The 15,771-nt window shown below is 48.4% G+C and overlaps 1 protein-coding gene across 1 annotated transcript in view; it reads left to right on the top strand.

The window, feature by feature from the left end:
- LOC126260613 (proline-rich protein 36-like) overlaps nt 1–15,771 on the top strand; it is a 144,038-nt gene that overhangs the window by 106,356 nt on the left and 21,911 nt on the right. Inside the window, exon 6 of the mRNA XM_049957950.1 lies at nt 14,208–14,619. Coding sequence (XP_049813907.1) covers nt 14,208–14,619 — 412 coding nt within the window. The remainder of the gene's footprint in view (nt 1–14,207; nt 14,620–15,771) is intronic.

Here is a 15,771-nt window from a genome sequence, read left to right as displayed (position 1 = left end):
ATGATCACACTGACAGAACCACAGGCACATAGACACAGGCAACAGAGCATGCACAATGTCGGCACTAGTACAGTGTATATCCACCTTTCGCAGCAATGCAGGCTGCTATTCTCCCATGGAGACGATCGTAGAGATGCTGGATGTAGTCCTGTGGAACGGCTTGCCATGCCATTTCCACCTGGCGCCTCAGTTGGACCAGCGTTCGTGCTGGACGTGCAGACCGCGTGAGACGACGCTTCATCCAGTCCCAAACATGCTCAATGGGGGACAGATCCGGAGATCTTGCTGGCCAGGGTAGTTGACTTACACCTTCTAGAGCACGTTGGGTGGCACGGGATACATGCGGACGTGCATTGTCCTGTTGGAACAGCAAGTTCCCTTGCCGGTCTAGGAATGGTAGAACGATGGGTTCGATGACGGTTTGGATGTACCGTGCACTATTCAGTGTCCCCTCGACGATCACCAGTGGTGTACGGCCAGTGTAGGAGATCGCTGCCCACACCATGATGCCGGGTGTTGGCCCTTTGTGCCTCGGTCGTATGCAGTCCTGATTGTGGCGCTCACCTGCACGGCGCCAAACACTCATACGACCATCATTGGCACCAAGGCAGAAGCGACTCTCATCGCTGAAGACGACACGTCTCCATTCGTCCCTCCATTCACGCCTGTAGCGACACCACTGGAGGCGGGCTGCACGATGTTGGGGCGTGAGCGGAAGACGGCCTAACGGTGTGCGGGACCGTAGCCCAGCTTCATGGAGACGGTTGCGAATGGTCCTCGCCGATACCCCAGGAGCAACAGTGTCCCTAATTTGCTGGGAAGTGGCGGTGCGGTCCCCTACGGCACTGCGTAGGATCCTACGGTCTTGGCGTGCATCCGTGCGTCGCTGCGGTCTGGTCCCAGGTCGACGGGCACGTGCACCTTCCGCCGACCACTGGCGACAACATAGATGTACTGTGGAGACCTCACGCCCCACGTGTTGAGCAATTCGGCGGTACGTCCACCCGGCCTCCCGCATGCCCACTATACGCCCTCGCTCAAAGTCCGTCAACTGCACATACGGTTCACGTCCACGCTGTCGCGGCATGCTACCAGTGTTAAAGACTGCGATGGAGCTCCGTATGCCACGGCAAACTGGCTGACACTGACGGCGGCGGTGCACAAATGCTGCGCAGCTAGCGCCATTCGACGGCCAACACCGCGGTTCCTGGTGTGTCCGCTGTGCCGTGCGTGTGATCATTGCTTGTACAGCCCTCTCGCAGTGTCCGGAGCAAGTATGGTGGGTCTGACACACCGGTGTCAATGTGTTCTTTTTTCCATTTCCAGGAGTGTATTTTACGGTACTAGCTGTTCTCGGCGATTTGTCGCTAAAAGTTTAATCGAATAGTAGCGGATTCCTTCAGTTATTTCAGCACATTCCGTTACGTTTCAAATGGTTCAAATGGCTCTGAGCACTATGGGACTTAACATCTGAGGTCATCAGTCCCCTAGAACTTAGAACTAGTTAAACCTAACTAACCTAAGGACATCACACACATCCATGCCCGAGGCAGGATTCGAACCTGCGACCGTAGAAGTCGCGCGGTTCCGGACTGAAACGCCTAGAACCGCTCGTCCACCGCGGCCGGCCGTTTCGTTTATTGAGCGTCAAGGTCAGCTGACAATCACTCGAGAATCATCAATGGTGACGTATTTCTTGACTAGAGGAAGACATTACATACAGTTCCGTGCTCTCATTTGGTGAATAAAATACGAACTTACCGAACATCGGAACACATTTGTGACTGAATTCAGTACTCCTCGCGGGTAGAATTCAATACGTTATTCTTAACGGAGCGAGATAGACAGATGAAGAGATAATTTCAGGAGTATCACAAAGAAGTGGGTAGGGTCGCTTCTTTTTATAACGTACATTAACGATCTAGTGCGTAATGTTGGGGGCTCCGTGAGGCCACTCGCGAAGGATGTCATTTTCCATTAGAGGACCGCACAGCCAGGAGCCTGTGGCGCAACTCAGAACGACATGCAGATCATGGATGATTAGTACAGGTACTGCCTGTAGACTCCAACTGTAAACAAACATAACATACTGCAACTAAACAGGCGAAGAGACCCCTGCTGGCCGATTACACTACAGACCAGGATCGTCCATGGCGTGCCAAACTTTATTCGGCTGGCTGTGTGGGCAGTATGCGAACCAAGGTCCGGCCTGTCTTCGATCTGCTTGTCCCTTCCCGCAAATACTCGGTACAGAGTGACCTTTCATTTAGCATTGCGGTGTGGCATTTTCAGGTCGGCACAATTCTGTTCAGTTCCGCAGAATGGTGGTGTCGGTGTTGTTTACCCTTCGCTACTTGTTGGCAGTATGAAGGACGATCACAGGTGCAGTGGCTGTTTGCACAAAAAGAGGCAGTCTAACGATCAATATTCACAAGCCTTTAAAACTGAATGGGAATAACTGAAAAGAAGGATGAGGATTCTCGATATACACACATCAAAGAAAGTTTAGCAACACTCCGGTTCCCAGAATTCCTGAATATATACTTTGACTGTGGATATTGTATCACAGACACAGTTCCTTTGACTCTTCAGAGATGTCACTGAACACGCCCAAAGATGTAAACAAGCATGCATGAGCAGCGCCTATTAGACGGAGGTGGTCGGACAGCCGATCAGTTCCAGTCATTCCACCAAGAAAGAGGTACACGGCTCATGTCGTCTGTAGTTCAGCCATGCCTAGACGTTCAATACCGCGGTTCGATCGCGTCCGAATTATTACTTTGTGCCAGGAAGAGCTCTCAACAAGGGACGTGTTCAGGCGTCTCGGAGTGAACCAAAGCGTTGTTGTTCGGACATGGAGGAGATACAGAGAGACAGGAATTGACGGTGGCATGCCTCGCTCAGGCCGACCAAGGGCTACTACTGCAGTGGATGAACGCAACCTCCGGATTATGGCTCGGAGGAACCCTGACAGCAACGCCACCACGTTGAATAATGCTTTTCGCGGAGTCACGGGACGTCGTGTTACGACTCAAATTGTGGGCAGCTTCACTCCCGACGTCCATGGCGATGTTCATCTTTGCAACTACGACTCCATGCAGTGCGGTAAGGATGGGCCCAACAATATGCCGATGGAACGCTCAGGATTGGCATCACGTTCTCTTCACCGATGAATGTCGCATATGCCTTCAACCAGACAATCGTCGGAGGCGTATTTAGAGGCAACCCGGTAACGCTGAACGCCTTAGACCACTGTCCGAGTGCAGCTAGGTGGAGGTTCCTTGCTGTTTTGGAGTGGCATTATGTGGGGCCGACGTACGTAGCTGGTGGTCATGGGAGGCGCCGTAGCGGCTGTATGATCTGTGAACCCCATCCTCCTACCGATAGTGCAACCATAAAAGCAGCATATTGGCGAGGCATTGTCTTCATGGACGACAATTCGCGCCCCTATCGTGCACATCTTGTCAAAGTCTTCCTACAGAATAACGACATCTCTCGACTAGAGTGGCCAGCATGTTCTCCAGACATGACCCCTCTCGAAAATGCCTGGGATAGATTGAAAAGAGCAGTTTATGGACGCGTGACCCACTAACCACTCTGAGGGACCTACGCTGAATCGCCGTTGAGGAGTGGGAGAAAATGCTTCATATGGCTCTGAACACTATGCGACTTGACATCTGAGGTCATCATTCCCCTAGAGTTAGAACGACTTAAACCCAACTAACCTACGGACATCACACACATCCATGCCCGAGGCAGGATTCGAACCTGCGACCACAGCAGCAGCGCGGTTCCGGACTGTAGCGCCTAGAACCAGTCGCTACAGCGGCCGGCGAGGAGTGGGACAATCTATACCAACAGTGCCTTGATGAACTTGTAGATAGTATGCCACGACGAATATAGGCATGCATCATTGCAAGTGGATGTGCTACTGGGCATTAGAGGTAGCGATGTGTACAGCAATCGGAACCACCACCCCTGAAGGTCTCGCTGTATGGTGGTACAACATGCAATGTGTGGTTTTCAAGAGCAATAAAAAGGCGGGAAATGATGTTTATGTTGATCTCTGTTCTAATTTTCTGTACAGGTTCCGGAACTCTCGGAACTGAGATGTTGCAAACCTTTTTTGATGTGTGTATATTATGGAGTACTGCAAATTTGCTATGCCACGACATTATAGTACCATGAAGAAAGAATTTAAAGATTTAGTAGACAATGAAAAAGCAATAATTTACGACGATCGACAGATGGGATTCACTGTCCTACACATCAGTAAGTACTTCGTGCTAAATTTGCAGGCATGCAGCACGTGAATAAATTGCTGTTATGAATAATAAAATATGTGTAGTTGCACGCGTTATTCCATCGTCATTTGCGACAGTTTTCGATGGAATTGACCCAACAGCGTGGAGACTTCATATTTTACTGCAAAGTACGTTGGTTAAGTGAAGGGCCATGTCTGGAACGATTTTTCGATTTTAAAATCGCAATTGTTGAATTTATGAAGGAAAAAGGAGTGCAGGAACAGAAATTAGAACATTGAGAATGGATTGCAGACCTCGTGTTTTAAATCGACTTGACTGCACACTGCTCACAGTAAGGAATTGCAAGGCGAGAAACAACTTCTTTCTGATTTGAGATAAAGTCCAGTTCCCTAAGCTCACTGACGTTAACGAAAACGCGAGGTTTTAAGAATTCATTTTTGCCTTGATAGAATTACGAGGACAGTTTCGTAAACGTTATGAGGATACTGCCCCTCTTAACATCTGTTTACGAGCTGTTATCGGCACGGTGCGCCGTTTCAGTTGAACCCGCCTCTGAGCATATATTAATGTAACTAGCTGACCCGCAAGATAATTCCCATTTTAATGACAAATCCTTTCCTGTTCAAACAGTTCAAACAGTTCTGGTAGAGGTTTCACGCGAAAGTGCTAAAATATTTCGATCGGTATGTTTGTGTGACAGAACATTTTTCGATTATGAAACTAAGTCACGAATACGTGGCAAACATAGCGGCAATATCTTTGAAATTGTCTGCATAAGTCCGTATGCCAATAACCTGTGCCAGATAAAAATTATACATGTTAAGTACTCAGTGCGCCAAAAATAATTAAGTAGTACTGAAAACTTGTTTTGTTTGTAATCTGTGTTCTTACGGATTGTGAGATGTAAAACGAAGTCGTTTGCAGTGTGACTGCACTGCCATTTAAATGTGGCGCATTCGCAGTTTCCCTTTCTTCCCCTCCCCGTGCTCAGACAGCGTACCGTGGCGGTGGGGGAAATACGCAGCGGGGCTGAGCCCAATGGCACTCGTGCCCAGGCATAACTCGTGAGCCGAATCCTTGACCACTCCTGCTATAGACGATAAATCATTAGAAACAGAAACTGCCATAAATGCCTATGAGTAACCCACCGCCAAGACACAACCTGGATAGACCACACAAAACAAATTATAGGAAAAGCAGAGCGGAAGCTGAGTTTCATTGGGAAAATATTAAGGAAATGTAATTCAACCAAGAAAGAAGTGGTTTGAAAAGAGTTGCTCAACCGAATCTTTAGTATTGCTTACACGTAACTTTGGGACCCTGACCAGGTTGCCTTAATAGAGGAGATGCAGAAGATGGGCAAGTTTCTTCGTGGGATCGTGTAGTTGGTGTGGGAGTGTTACGTAAGAGACGCTCAGCAAACTCCAGTACGAGAAGCAGAAGAGAGCCTGTGTGCATTGAGGAGAGGTTTACTACTGAATTTCTGAGAGAATACTTTCCTGTATGAGTTGGACAACACACTATTTCCTCCCACATACGTCTCGTGAAAGGACTATGAAGAGAATATCGGACACATCAGAGGTCATACGCAGGTTTACCGACAATATTTCTTCCAACGCGTCACTGGTGAATGGGGCAGTGGAGCGAGGATCAGATAGACGTACCAGAATTACCTGCCGATACTCACTGTAAGATGATTCACGGGGTACAGACCTAAACGTACAGTATACGTTCATTAACGAAATCTAGAAACTGTGTGCAGGTCATGACAGGTAAAAACGTAACGAAGAAACATTTTCTCGGTATATGGAAAATTACCTTCAGTTTCAGAATTGTATGTGCACACTTATGTGTGTACTTACAAAAAATTTCCTCGTGCTGAAAGCTATCATTTTTTCTTTTCTTGTTTCCATCACTTACTAGCAATGAAGCATGCTATTGCTCAAGTGATATGAGAGGTATGCTTTTGTATTATGTTTCAGCGAATGGAAATAGCTTGGAAGCCCGTGTACACTACGCTGAAGAAATCCACATCGCAGACTACTATCTGATAAGCTGTTCGGTCACTAATTCCACACGTTTCCTAGCTCCGAAAAACATAAACAATGGGAAAGCCTCGCTCTGTCTGAACGTCGGAGATGCAGGAGCGTGTGCTACATTTAGTGGCCTAAAATCCTGGAACTAATGTGAGATGATTAGCTACAGCTGAAGGCGTGGAACGTTTTCCTGTTTGGACGACTGCTGCCTTCAAATAATTGGTGACTCCTTAAACCGAAGGTAGTTGCCGTGGCTGGATATCAAGTTGAGCACCTCTTATAAGCAACGGACCTCACTTTAAATGTATGCAGATATCAGAAAGTTTGCGTTTCCAGACTCATAATTACTGGACTTCTACTTGTTTTGATGAGCACACTCTCTTTCAAAGTATTCGCCACTATTTTTGACATGCTTCATTCTGTCTTCTTATGAATTTTATTCGATGATTTTCCAGGAATATATGAGCTCAAGACGACAGTTTCTCGGCGTAGTACTAGAAAGCAGTGTCATCGGTCTCATTTAAAATGAATGCAGCTTTTACAATTGTTTTACAGTAAGTAGATACCATACCTTAAACTGCCTTGTGTAGGATATGTAAATACCCAACATCGCTGATAAAACATCTCCATCAGATTCCAAAGATTTTACAGCGACAACTTCTCTATACCGGCTGTCCCTCCGAAGAGACGTCAGATGCCTTGTGTTTCACAGATATTTGCATTTTTTTTAGCTCGTGTCGTCCAGTGTCGACGGAAGCCGCCGGTTTGTTTCCTGTTGCAAACAAAGTTATTTTTAAAATGGAATTTGAGGTGCCCAAACAACGAAGCAGTGCCAAATTAGTGTAGTGCAATATCCGTTTCATTGATATGTATTAACTGGGACAGTGAAACACAAAGAATAACCAGTATTCCAGCAACTTCTGAGCAGTGCTGCTGCATGCCGGTAGAGGTCAGCGTGGGCCACGGCGGTGCTGTTGCTATTGGAGTACTTCGTGTTTTACTGCCCCTGCTAATACATACCGTTAAAAATGAATATCGCAGTAGACGAATTTGGATCCGCTCCATCGAATGTGCAGGTAGAATTTCCCTTTAAAAATCATTTTGTTTGTGACGGTAAACAAATGGTTCAAATGGCTCTGAGAACTATGGGACTTAACTTCTGAGGTCATCAGTCCCCTAGAAATTAGAACTACTTAAACCCAACCAACCTAAGGACATCACACACATCCATGCCTGAGGCAGGATTCGAACCTACGATCATAGCAGTAGAGCGGTTCCGGACTCAAGCGGCTAGAACCGCTCGGCCACCGCGGCCGGCGACAGTAAACAAACCGACGCTTGCCATCCTCGCTTGAAAGACGAGATAAGCGGCATTTCTATGACCTAACTTCAGATACAAAAACGAGATTGCAAATATTATCCGAAACGCCAGAGAAAACGCGCCTGATGGCTCTTAGGGAGAACACCCTGTGTAGTGGATTAGGTGGAAATCAGAAGGTGAACAAATGTTGAACAGTACGATGTTCCGACAATCACAATCAAATCGCTGTTTTCCCATGGAACCACAATTACATGAAATCAAAAAAAGTGAAGTAGCGATACGATAATAAACTTTTTTAATTCCAAAAATTTTTGAAATTTTTAATTTTGTGATATATGGTACACTTGTTAATAATATAATCATAAAGGTACTGCAGTAATAAGCTAAATAAACTAAGCTATCACCTGTATGAATTTATTACTTATGTTACTGCACAACATACACGAACGTAATCAAAAAGGGTCTCTGGTACCAATATAATTTCTATCCCATCTCTGTTCCAGGCCTAACACAGCGTTTGTAGTGTATTTGATGCAAGCACATGTAGGCAGTTCATGCGTAGAGTACATACTGAACATGGGTAAAGCATCTACCGGTGTCTGAAAGAAACTGATGTTCTGCTTGCAGAATGTATGTTTGTCCCTTTGTGTGTGTGTGTGTGTGTGTGTGTGTGTGTGTGTGTGTGTGTGTGTGTGTGTGACAAAGACTGGCAGAAGTTCGCGGAAGCAGAAAGGATTTGTGGAGACATGCGCAGCTCGCGGCCTGCGCCGTTGACGCCGCCACGTATTTTTAGCGACGAGAGGGGCCGCGAACAGCGAAGCGGCCACAGCATTCCGGCAAGTGGCGCGGTTTCCTAGCAACCGACAGACAAGCCTCGGTGGCACCAGATCTGGCTGCTGACGCCGCGGGATTTACGCGACTCAAGTGGCCGAACAAAGTCGCTCCTCAGTGACTCTGGCTCAGCCAACGCAGGAGCTTCTACCATATTCAGAAAGTGCATTGCAAAAATCAAGGATAAATAATAAACAGTAAATCTTACGTTACCAGTGTCACTAAACCTCAGGTAGAACAAGGAGAAAAGGAATTTCAGCAGTAACTTATGACAGATTTCAAACGTGGGAAATAATTTCGTCGCTCTGGTACAGCATTAACGTACTCTGTAGAGTTTAGGTGGGAGAACATGCGCTGAATCTTTTTGAATATAAATGTGCACGAGACGAAGCCCCGTTCTCACCTTGTGGGAATAAACCTACACAACGAATTAGCATCGAGGATGTCAGCTGTAGAGGCCTGATGGTCAGAGGAGATTACTGTCGTTCAACAGAAGGAAATTTGTACGTTCTGAGAACGAAGGAAGAAAAGTCTGAAACTATGTAACAAAAGAAAAACAAAGTGTTTAATATCGACATTGGTGCTATCTGGGCGTTCTTTCTTTTTATAGCAGTTACTTCGGTTCCACTTCCTTCTTTCCAGTTTAATGTCGAATAGTGCCTTTGGAGTCCAAAGTTTTTCTCAGCTTTAAGCATTTTCTTTCTTTATTCCGATTATACAGCATTCTGCCTGAAGGCTCTCTGTGGACTATGTCGGCCTTCTCTTCTCATCGTTCGGCGAAAGTGAGAAACTAAAGACTATATAGGAATACGATTTGCGATATGAATGTTGGTGGGCTATAGGCCAGTAATGCTCTCAGCAAACATAGACGTCTACTGCAGGGACACTCAGCGACCGTAGTCGTTAATGTACTGATAAACCGCAACAGGTCGAGAAGTATTTGAGTAGTTTCGGTTAACAGACGCGAGAATCTTCAGATATTCATTGCCTTGGCGGCAGCACGTTAGCGGTTTGAAGCACCGTCCAGTGTAGTTGTCAACAAGTTTTGTGTCAGAATAATGCCTAAAAAACGGGAGGTCAAATAACGCTTTCTTTCTTTTGCAATGTATTTTACCGCTTTATTCCGCGTGCAACACGTCTTCAGTAAAAAGTTTTGGTTACACTTCCTTGGTCGTTCCCTAGACGAAAAAGGTGTTATCAAATGAACAAACTTCGAAAATTTCCGCTTCATCACTGTCTTGTCTATCACGATAAGGAACTATAAGTTAACGTTCAACTAGTTAACACTAAATTTTTAAATTGTTTGAAACCTGAGGATTCAAATAAAGTAATGGTTTCAGACCATAGATTCGGAGGCATGTCCCTGTTATTAAACCTGTCAGCCTCAAGACGCAACAAAGTGTTCCTTTCGTGTAGTTAACCTAAAAATTTCTCACAATCCCGATACTACCGGAGAAAAGAAACTGATCTGAATTTCACCGGTTTTCGTCCGAAGTCTGTACCTTCGGACCATGAGACCGGCTGCACTGAGACCGCGCACACTGATTTGACGGCTGACGGTGGGATTCGACGGTGCCGGTGCCACTGTGACCGCAGCCTGATTGCCGTAGAGAGAAGATAAGAGAAATCAGAGCAACTGCGGACGCGCATAGACAGTCGCATCTCCCTCGCTCCATTTCCGCGTGGAACAGGAAAGGGAACGACCAACTATGGTATAAGCTACTGTCCGCCACGCACCGCAGGATGAACTGCGGAGTATGTACGAACACTGCTCTGCAAAACTTAAGGACGAGGTGGATAAAATAACATAACATATTAACTACTCCGTGGAAAGCGGAAGAATGTTGTCAGATGTCTCCTGGTTGTGGTCAGAAAGCTGGAATGAAATTAGAATTATATATTAATACCTTCAGCTGCTGACGGGCTTTGATATATATCAACAAGGACAGGTGAAAATGTGTGCCACAACCGGGACTCGAACCGCGATCTCGTGCTTACATGGCAGACGCTCTATCCGTCTGAGCTACAATATCCATATAAGTACACTCCTGGAAATGGAAAAAAGAACACATTGACACCGGTGTGTCAGACCTACCATACTTGCTCCGGACACTGCGAGAGGGCTGTACAAGCAATGATCACACGCACGGCACAGCGGACACACCAGGAACCGCGGTGTTGGCCGTCGAATGGCGCTAGCTGCGCAGCATTTGTGCACCGCCGCCGTCAGTGTCAGCCAGTTTGCCGTGGCATACGGAGCTCCATCGCAGTCTTTAACACTGGTAGCATGCCGCGACAGCGTGGACGTGAACCGTATGTGCAGTTGACGGACTTTGAGCGAGGGCGTATAGTGGGCATGCGGGAGGCCGGGTGGACGTACCGCCGAATTGCTCAACACGTGGGGCGTGAGGTCTCCACAGTACATCGATGTTGTCGCCAGTGGTCGGCGGAAGGTGCACGTGCCCGTCGACCTGGGACCGGACCGCAGCGACGCACGGATGCACGCCAAGACCGTAGGATCCTACGCAGTGCCGTAGGATCCTACGCAGTGCCGTAGGGGACCGCACCGCCACTTCCCAGCAAATTAGGGACACTGTTGCTCCTGGGGTATCGGCGAGGACCATACGCAACCGTCTCCATGAAGCTGGGCTACGGTCCCGCACACCGTTAGGCCGTCTTCCGCTCACGCCCCAACATCGTGCAGCCCGCCTCCAGTGGTGTCGTGACAGGCGTGAATGGAGGGACGAATGGAGACGTGTCGTCTTCAGCGATGAGAGTCGCTTCTGCCTTGGTGCCAATGATGGTCGTATGCGTGTTTGGCGCCGTGCAGGTGAGCGCCACAAACAGGACTGCATACGACCGAGGCACACAGGGCCAACACCCGGCATCATGGTGTGGGGAGCGATCTCCTACACTGGCCGTACACCACTGGTGATCGTCGAGGGGACACTGAATAGTGCACGGTACATGCAAACCGTCATCGAGCCCATCGTTCTACCATTCCTAGACCGGCAAGGGAACCTGCTGTTCCAACAGGACAATGCACGTCCGCATGTATCCCGTGCCACCCAACGTGCTCTAGAAGGTGTAAGTCAACTACCCTGGCCAGCAAGATCTCCGGATCTGTCCCCCATTGAGCATGTTTGGAACTGGATGAAGCGTCGTCTCACGCGGTCTGCACGTCCAGCACGAACGCTGGTCCAACTGAGGCGCCAGGTGAAAATGGCATGGCAAGCCGTTCCACAGGACTACATCCAGCATCTCTACGATCGTCTCCATGGGAGAATAGCAGCCTGCATTGCTGCGAGAGGTGGATATACACTGTACTAGTGCCGACATTGTGCATGCTCTGTTGCCTGTGTCTATGTGCCTGTGGTTCTGTCAGTGTGATCATGTGATGTATCTGACCCCAGGAATGTGTCAATAAAGTTTCCCCTTCCTGGGACAATGAATTCACGGTGTTCTTATTTCAATTTCCAGGAGTGTATATACACTCCTGGAAATTGAAATAAGAACACCGTGAATTCATTGTATATACAGTAGATCTCGCAATACCGGCCATGACCTTCTCCTTCTGTGCGGATGCACAAATATTACCCGAACTCTTACGGGACGTGGTAAGAATGTCTTCCACGATTAATGAGTGTGTTGGGTAGGGACACTATGAATGTAGCGTGTGGACATATAAGGTAAGAATGTGGGTCTCGCGGGAGGCGTGCGCGAGATAGACCATGCAGTCGCACTATCCTCTGTGCCCTCGGTGGCCAGATGGATAGAGCGTCTGCCACGTAAGCAGGAGATCCCGGGTTCGAGTACCAGTCGGGGCACATTTTCACCTTTCCTTGTTGATGAATATCAACGCCCGTCAGCAGCTGAAGGTATTATAATATATAATTCTAATTTCTTTCTAGATGGCTGCAGGTCATCAATGGTGTCTGTTCTTTCAGACATGTCCGAAAGAACAGACATCATATCCGTATAAGAAAGCTGGAAGTCACACGACTTGATGTCAGCGCAACTGTAACGCCAAATGAGGCTGGCACCAGAATATAAGGCAGTTGAAGGAACGGAAAAAATGGACTGTATACGTTGTATGTTAACCAGGGACCTAGAAACGACGGAGAGGCTCCGTCCCGGCCGCAGCCGCAGTGGTCCACAACCCCACGACGACTGCTGCAGTCCGCTTCACCTCTCCGCCGCCCAACGCCAAACTCAGGGTTATTGTGCGGTTCGGCCCCCGGTGGACACCCCCCCCCCCCTCAGCGAACGTCTCACACCAGACGAGTGTAACCCCTATGTTGGTGTACGCGTACATGGAGAACTTGTTTGCGTAGCAGTCGCTGACATTCTGTAGCTGATGCGGAATAAGGGGAACCAGCCCGCATTCGGCGAGGCAGATGGAAAACCGCCTAAAAACCATCCACAGACTGGCCGGTTCAAAGGACCTCGACACAAGTCCGCCGGGCGGATTTGTGCCTGGGACGAGGCGCTCCTTCCCGCTCCGGAAAGCCGTGCGTTAGACCGCTCGGCTTATCGGGCGGGCTTAGTGTATACGTTAATCACCGAGCAAATGCGGTGCACTGTGCTGGTGTTTCTCAATACGACACGTCCCGGAAGTAACATTTTGATGACTTCAGAGGAAAGACTAAGTGTAATTAGTGTAGCCCAGGCGTTTGATTTTGCTGACAGCTTTGTTTCATGTGCATAGGGAGCATGCGCATTGATGTTCCTGCTGCGGACGGAAGTCCACGGTACTTCTGGTACCAAATGTCGCAAACTCTTCGTGTGTGGTATCTCAGTACACCACACTTGAAGTATGTATCCTGAAGCCCATGTTTACGAGACAATGTTTTTCTTGTTTAGGTACGGACCACCTCCCCTAACATACCAGGTGATCAAAAAGTCAGTATAAATTTGAAAACTGAATAAACCACGGAATAATGTAATAGAGATGTACAATTTGACACTCATGCTTGGAATGACTTGGGGTTTTATTAGAACCAAAAAATACAAACGTTCAAAAAATGTCCGACAGATGGCGCTTCATCTGATCAGAATAGCAATAATTAGCATAACAAAGTAAGACAAAGCAAAGAAGATGTTCTTTACAGGAAATGCTCGATATGTCCACCATCACTCCTCAACAATAGCTGTAGTCGAGGAATAATGTTGTGAACAGCAGTGTAAAACATGTCCGGAGTTATGGTGAGGCATTGGCGTCGGATGTTGTCTTTCAGCATCCCTAGAGATGTCGGTCGCTCACGATACACTTGGGACTTCAGGTAACCACAAAGCCAATAATCGCACGGACTGAGGTCTGGGGACCTGGGAGGCCAAGCATGACGAAAGTGGCGGCTGAGCACACAATCATCACCAAACGACGCGCGCAAGAGGTCTTTCAGGCGTCTAGCAGTATGGGGTGTTTTTTTTTTTTTTTTTGTTCTAATAGAACCCCATGTCATTCCAAGCATATGAGTCAATTTTTACCTCTCCATCTACATTATTACGTGGTTTAGTAAGTTTTCAAATTTATACTGACTGTTTGATCACCCGGTACATATGGAAAGCATAGAGTTTCCCGGAGAAGAGGTCCACTATCTGAGGTATCAAAACGACTTTCGCTTATAACATTCAACTCAGTCGCTTCCGGACTAGAGTCCCTTACTTAGGACTGATTCGCTCAACCTTCTCCATCATCACTGAAAGTCTGTAATATCATCAGGAATCGCTTTACGGTAACACGTGCTGTGATAGTGACCGCCTCACTGGAGCCCGCGCGGCCGCTGTTGCAGAGAGCAGCCCGGAGCGGCGCGTCAGCCTGGCAGAGGCGCAGCCCGCGGCCGAGTCGGCGTCGGCGTCGGCGCCGGTGTCGGTGTCGGTGGCGCCGCCGCAGCCGCAGCCGCTGGCGGTGTGCCTGCCGCTGCCCGAGCCGGCGCCCGACGACCTGTACAACCTGACGCAGCTGGCCGAGGTCAGCCTCGCCGCCGCCGCGGGCCGCCTCTTCTGCTGGACCGACGCCGACGACCGGCCGCACACTGTGGGCCACGGGCTGCCCCCGGCGCCGGCCGACCGCGCCGCCGCCGCCGCCACCGGGGAGCCCTGCGTCCCGGCACAGCCGACGCCGCCCCCGGAGACCGCCGCACAGCCGCACCAGCCTCCCGAGCTCGTGAGTCTGCAGCATCCGCACTGCTATACCGGGTTCTAAAGACGACTGCGCGAAAACTACAAAACTTACAGAAAAGTGGCACCTGTCAATGCACTGAGCATCTCAGCAAATTTCAGTTCGTAAGACGCGACACGGTGTAGTTGCAGAGCGGGCCACAAGGGGGCAGGCGTGTCAGAACAAGTACAAGAGCCATTCGGAAAGTAAGTTTCGATTGGTCGCGAAATGGAAATCACTGCGACAATCCGATTAAGTTTTGCACAGATGTGTTGGGCTGTATCTCTAGTATGCCCGCCGATCGTGTCACGTCGCTGTTTTCAGTTCTGAGTGCACATAAAGATATCTAGGAAACAGCGTCTCCCGCCAATTGTGAGGACCTGTCGAGAGATTTTGCCTGATGTCATGCAACCCACATAACACAACTGTCATGCGGTTCCTTCTCAATGACAGTTCTCGGATGCACTCTACAGGGGCAATGAAGATATTCCTGCGGCGATTTCGATGATAAGTATTTTGTCACTCACAATACAGCCCGTAATTGGGTGTCCCTGAGTTTCATCTCTGCCCACATGAATCGCTGGCTTTACAGATAACATTTTGGTACGGTCAGCGAGCTGTAGACCAGCGTAGAGTATTAGCGAAAAGCACAAGTGGCTGCCACCTATGAGGAGGTCTTGGAAAGTTGGCACAACGCGACGACACATGTCCACGTCAGAGCGGCGACTATGTAGAGAAGTAGTTCGAAAGTGTAGCTAACTGTTGCAAATAGAAAATTTTTGATTTTCGCAGTGGTTTTCATTTCACGACCGATCGGAACTGACTTCCCGAATAGCCCTCGTAGACAAATCATCGCTCCGTATTGTTGCGTAGATTTCGTTCGTGCTTGTAGATAGGCAACCCAATGAACAGATTCCCATAGCGCGTTGCTTTCTTTACGCCTTCCCAGGCAGGAACAGTCCAATGAATTTCACGTTCGTATTGATGTCTGCCGCGTAACAAACGATGCCCGTATTGATCATGTGTTTTATTTCTTTCTTTCCTCGTTCCCCTCGCGTTTATCCAGTCTGCTACCCAGTCCGCTTCTCAGAACTTGGCAACCGTTATTTTATTATTTTAACCCTGTGGCTGGATGCCCTTCCTGACACCAAAGCCATC

Source organism: Schistocerca nitens, chromosome 5, assembly GCF_023898315.1.
Source record: "Schistocerca nitens isolate TAMUIC-IGC-003100 chromosome 5, iqSchNite1.1, whole genome shotgun sequence".
NCBI lineage: Eukaryota > Metazoa > Arthropoda > Insecta > Orthoptera > Acrididae > Schistocerca > Schistocerca nitens.
This window is presented reverse-complemented; position numbering and strand designations above follow the sequence as displayed.